The sequence below is a fragment of the Halichoeres trimaculatus genome, unplaced genomic scaffold (genome assembly GCF_033239565.1).
Source record: "Halichoeres trimaculatus isolate MK-OKI-2021-1 unplaced genomic scaffold, fHalTri1.1 fHalTri1_scaffold_22, whole genome shotgun sequence".
Lineage (NCBI taxonomy): Eukaryota > Metazoa > Chordata > Actinopteri > Labriformes > Labridae > Halichoeres > Halichoeres trimaculatus.
This window is the reverse complement of record NW_027437200.1, coordinates 1,359,761-1,365,760: the sequence shown is the minus strand read 5'-3', so window position 1 is coordinate 1,365,760 and position 6,000 is coordinate 1,359,761. Positions and strand designations below refer to the sequence as shown.

Below are 6,000 nucleotides of genomic sequence, written 5' to 3'. Positions count from 1 at the left end.
TCTTGTGAAGATCTCGTGCTGAAGCTTAAAGGTAGAGTCTGCAGGATTTTCTTCAGAAAAAGAAAAGCTAACTCTCACAGGAATAACCCTGCTCAATCGTCTCTTCTGGGCCTCCATACATGTATGTCAGTGTCTGTGTCTGCCTCAACCCCCTCCTCTGCCTGGATGTTGATGTTCGGGACATTTCCAGGTAGAGCGTAAACGTGGTTACATCAGCCAATCACAGAGAATCCAATGCGCAAGTGACTTTGGGTGTTGATTAGCGAGTGGAAGAAGCTTTCCTGAGGGGCTACAATAGTGAATGTAGCACAGAGCAAGAAAAATAACCAAAGTGAAACGAAACTCCAAACAGATAAAGCTTTTTCCTAAATGAGGGTGAAGCTTTTGCTTTGCCACTTTCAATCGCTTCCAGGAGCTTGGAGAGCATCTCAGGACTAAGAGTGATGGGAGTTAGCTTTCTGCTAACCAGGTATGTGTCAAATACCTGTGATTAGCTTGTGCTAACATGCTGAGCCAGGTGCATGGCTCTCGAGTCTCTCCCACCTAGAAACATGAAGCTACAGGTGGTTTCTGGGCTAGTGAGTGTGTTCCCGTAGTCACGGTCAGAGGCTGTGGGTGTGTGCTGCTGCTGGCACTGAGCCAAGGAGGAGGAGCCCAGTTTAAATGTTGTGTTTACTAACAAGTAACTAAAACTCCTGCAGACTCTACCTTTTAGGACAGATTCCGTGATTTCACAACATTTCTACACGTGTCTAAAATCAACACATGACACCAAAACCAAATCTTCACACTTCAATAATTCATTTAATCTCCAAGAGTTTGCGCTGACTTTTTCTTTGTTACACACTGCACACAACAACACAAGAAAACACCTTGCGACGTACAAAGTCGTGCAACACCTAGTCTGGCTTCCAGCATTGCGCACACAGTCTCAATATAAGTAGGCTGTTTGGATCAAAGGGTGCGTTCACAAACGTTATCAATGAAGCACTGTTGCACAAACATGGTGGAGTGTTTGTTAAATGTTTGTTAGTTTCAGTTTGTTTTTGTTTTTTTCTTTTTTTTCAGCTCCACGTAACTCCATGGAAGAGTTTCAGTCAAAAACAACATTTTTGCTGTTTGAAAAAAAACAAACATACAAAGAAATTCACAAAAAAAGTCCTAAAAGTGGCAAATTTTGCGTAAAAAAAACAACAAATATGACTTCTAACATTGGCGGTATATCTCCTTAAAATTCAAATGGCATCCATGCATTCAGTTTCAACAAATGGCAAGAAAAGCACAAGTCAGACTGTTTAAGTAGATGTTACAGTTTCAAAAATTATACACACATGTTCACCCAAATATTGGCCAAACATAGGCTGAAAATGACATCTTCTTTCTGTGTAAACAAGTCATCAGTAGTCTGTAATAACATTGGAGAACTCCATGAACTTTGGCTTAAAGTTGGATAGATTTGATATTTTTTAAACAGTTTTTAAATACCAATTGGTGTTACATCGGAAAGACACTTACATGACATCGCTGTGGCAGTGAAATGACATTAAATCACATTAATTACATTGGCATTCAATGGGAAATCTCAAGCTGCTGTGGGAATTATTGTACAACCACTGATGTCATAAACATTTGTGTATACATCGTTTATATTGTCATCATTCATTTATGTTTGGATAGATATATTACAACGTATCAACACACGTTTGTCCGTATACATTTACCATAAATAAAAGTTTTATCATCAAATTAATTTAAAAAAACACTCAAATCTTAAACACACACGCACACATGCACACCATGTATTTTTTCCCCATTAAGTTTGCGTCTTTCATAAAGTGCAAGGCAAGATACAGTAAACTTTGAAATGTACGACATACAACAACATTCGAAGCTAACGCACTCTCACACATTCCTTGTATGTCTCGTCACCCACTGAACTCAGTACAAACTTGGCACAACACCACTAAAGCCTCTAAGGTGTAAAGCTGGCACACTATGGAAACAGCACAATCCTACCAGAGCTGAACATCCACCACGCCTCACAGGAAGTCAGAACGATCGCGGGGGAGGGGTAGTTTGAGTAACCAGAAAGTAGAGTTACATCTGAACATGAGAAACCACAAAATAAAAAAAAGAAAGTGCTAACCTTACTTTTTTAAAGTTTCAACATGAGATTTCTTCTCAACAAATCAACAATGTATCCTAACTCTTTCGTTAGCTAGTTATCACTTTAGTTTGTTTTTAACTGATGCGTAGTCTTGACTGGCCATTGTGGATTGGAAATCTTAGAAAATGCTCCCATAATTTATGTGATAAGCATTTTGATTGTACAGCTGTGAAAATTTACTGTCTATTATAGCTTCATTGATATTTATGCTAGCTAGCGCAAGTGGCTACAATTAGCACATGACAAAGCACTAGAAGCTTGGGGGAAAAGGAGCTCTAAGACTTACAAGTTATCCAGAAAGAAACTATTCAGTGAAATAAATCTGACTGCATTAGGTCGTCAACGCTTTACATTTGTGAAAAAGTGAGAGTAAAGCCCTATTCCCACGGGATTAGTTTCACCTGGGGACCTCTGATAATTTGTAATTATTACAGAGGACGACTGTGTTTTTAATCCTGTGTGAATGGACCATGTCTGTACTTTGTAAAGTAAAAACTCAAGGGCAAATAAGCAGCCAGACTTCAGACACACAGGTCCTCTAATACTAATCCGGTTTGAATCAGCATCTCTGTAATTTCTTGTGAAAATATTTGAAGACAATCTCTGCATCTTTTTTGATCATTTTCTGGTCATGAATGATTCAGACAGCATTAGTCACTTAAACAAAGGTTTTAACAGCACTTTGGATTGACACTCTATGTCTCCCTATGTCATCTGAAAATTGGCAATACATAGATATGATCGTAAATAAAACAATGAAAAAAATACACATCACTGGTTTCATGTCACTCCCATTACGCTGACACAATTATGATGGTAAAAAATAAAACAAACTAAAATCAAATATTTAGACAGCTCCATGAAACATGATCATTCATTTATTCATTTTCTGAGCTGCTTATCCTGTTCAGGGTCGTGGGTGGCTGGAGCCTATCCCAGCTGTCATTGGGCGAGAGGCGGGGTACACCCTGGACTGGTCGCCAGTCAATCACAGGGCAATCCATGATCATATTGATAAAAATATATCGCAGTGATGCTCATACTAATCCCATACATTTATACTTTGTACCAACTTTGAGATCCCTGTGTTGAGATATGTCAAAAAGAAAACTGAAAAATCTGAAAACAATCAAATTTTGTGATTTCAAAGGATGAATTTGTAATGGAGTTAAAAAAAGACCCCTTGGGCTATCATCTTTTGGCCTCTCAGCTGATGATCGGCATGTGGAACGGGTTTATGACCATTTATAATTGTACCACAGTTGGAAAATAAATAGCTTATACTAACTCAAGAACCCTGATTGTACCAGTTTTCATATATATATATATATATATATATATATATATATATATATATATATATATATATATATATATATATATATATATATATATATATATATATATATATATATATATATACATATATATGAGATAAAAATGGGACCACTTATGTGCACATATTGTTTTTGTTTGCTTTCAGCTCAACTTTTACCTCTTTCTTTCTTTTTCATTTTTTCTTGTTTGTAACAATGGATGAAATGTGCGTTTGTAAATATTTCTTTAAATCTAAAAACGCAGTGTTTCACGACTCCCACTCCTGGAACCACTGGTTTGAAGAACCACAGTACAGTAGGACTTTGCCATAAAAGCTTTGAAACATTTGTTTGAAAAACTTCAAAACCAGGGAAGAAGAAATCTCAAATAGACATCATGAACCTCCCCTTTGGATTGTGACTGAGGTATGTTTTTCAATGCACGGTTAAAACGCGTCTTGAGACTAGCCGATGTAAAAACATTCCTGGGTACATCTTCGCAATCTTTTGTAAATTTCAGCCAATTCTACAAAGCAGCACATTTGAATCGCAAAGTGAATTAAGGACTGAAATAAGAAGTGATGGAGTTTGATCTGCTGAATGCTTACAGTTTGCGTCGATACATTCTCATAAAGTTCGGACACTGAGTCAAAGAAAGGAGCTTAAATCGATCGTCCTGACGTAAAGTCAGTATGGCTGTGAGGCGGAGTAGGGCTAACGTTTGCATGCAGGGACACACAGAACAGCATTAACTGGCTTCAATTATACGCACAGTGGCCAAGGAGTTCTTCAAAGGGGGAAGCAGCAAAGCCCATCAGCATTTGGAAATTAAGACATAGAAAAAAATAGATATATTTTTGCAATAATGTTCATCTCATAATTATAATAGCTCTTAACCACAGACAAGGCAAAATCAAATATCCACTGACTCTTATTCCTATAGTACAAATACAATCAGCAGTATGGCAAAGAAGGAGTAATATACTGAGTAGCTGTAATGTTTTAATGCTTCCTCCTTCTGTAAACACCTTCACCTGACACTGCAAAAAATCAGACTTCCTGAGCCGTTTCATCTGGGACACAACTTCAGAAGTCTCCTTTGAATATGTGAAAGTGGGTTTCGTTACAGACTCCAACATGAAGGTTGTTGAATCCTGCTGTCCCACAGATTAATAATCCAGATGAAATGACTCGGTTGTTTTTGCAGTGCGGCTGCATAACCTCAAATAGCACAACAACAGCCTATTTAAGAACCACTTAAGAACCACAACAATAGAACCTTTGTGAAACCTTAACATTATCAGTATTCAAAGGTAAATAATACAAGTCCACACGAGTACATTCCTCAGAATAGTTTTTGCAACATTTAAGATATTTCCCAGTTCAGAAGACGATAACGTCGAGATGCTTCAGTTTGTTCTGGACTTGTTGCTGTTTGAGTTCACATGGCAGTAGCAACAAGAAATAAATACTCGTCAAAGTCTAAAAACTCAAAGTCTGAAGGCTGAAAGTTAAGAAGAAAAAGATTTAAAGCCAAAAGAGAAAAGACAGCAATAACTTAAGGTAGATCTAAAATAAGACGGCTGCACTCCGCATGCAAAGAGAGCACCACGTAAACACACTTCTGCCTCAGAGAAACTCAATCAACATGGAGGAGCTATTTTCTCCTGTGGCTGCTTTTTCTCGGTGATTTGCTGCTGGCCGAGACAACATCCCAACTCAAGCGGGTAAACAGAACCAAGAGCAGAACGCTGATGGTGAAGTGATGCAAAGCCAGGCCCCTTCAAAAACAAACCAAATAAAGGGAACAACACCTTCATCCTCCGAGGGGACGGGGTTAAAGACTTCAAAATGTGAAGGAAGTGGCCTAAAAGTTGGGAAGATGGTTTCTTCCTCACACCTCTCAGGCCGTTGGGTTTGACGGTTGGCTTCTTGCTCCTCTTGGGAAACGAGGGGCGGTGACAAATGCGCCTCATGTTGGACTTCAGTTACCGGGAGAATCTGCATCAGCAGCGCCACCTTTGACATCCCAGGTTCCTGCGGGAGTAGAAGAAGACACTGCGTGAAAACAAGGAGCAGTTTGGAGTGTCAGCTCATGGTGAGACTCCCTCTCACTAATGGACAGATCTGAGGTGTGGCTACACGACACACAGCGAGCTTTACGTCTCTTACCTGAGAGAGAGCTGTTGGACTTCTGCTTGTGGAGCTTTTCCCTCTCCTTCTTCACCTTGGGGATGATCTTCAGCTTCATGCTGCTGCTGCTCTTGCTGCTGCCGCGCACCGAGTCCTGGAGGAGACGAGGGGGAGACGTGTCCTGTTTGAAACCTTACATACGTGTGTTTGTGATGAATCAACATGACTCTCTCCTCTCACCTCCTCTGAGCACTGCATCAGAGGGCAGATCCAGTGGATGTCGTCCAGTTTGTGGAGCTCAGCGCTGAGGCTGTTCAGGGTGGAACGAAGCTCCTCTTCCTCTGGACACTCCGACTGTGAGGGAGAAAAGAGACGGACTCTCAG

General features: G+C 39.7%; 1 protein-coding gene across 1 annotated transcript in view; it reads right to left on the bottom strand.

Moving 5' to 3' along the window:
• Positions 1–784: 784 nt before the first annotated feature.
• Positions 785–6,000, bottom strand: part of LOC141811180 (diacylglycerol kinase delta) — an 88,631-nt gene continuing 83,415 nt past the window's right edge. Inside the window, exons 29-31 of the mRNA XM_074699131.1 lie at positions 5,857–5,970; positions 5,656–5,770; positions 785–5,520 (exon numbers count right to left, since the gene is read on the bottom strand). Coding sequence (XP_074555232.1) covers positions 5,468–5,520; positions 5,656–5,770; positions 5,857–5,970 — 282 coding nt within the window. The 3' untranslated portion in view covers positions 785–5,467. The remainder of the gene's footprint in view (positions 5,521–5,655; positions 5,771–5,856; positions 5,971–6,000) is intronic.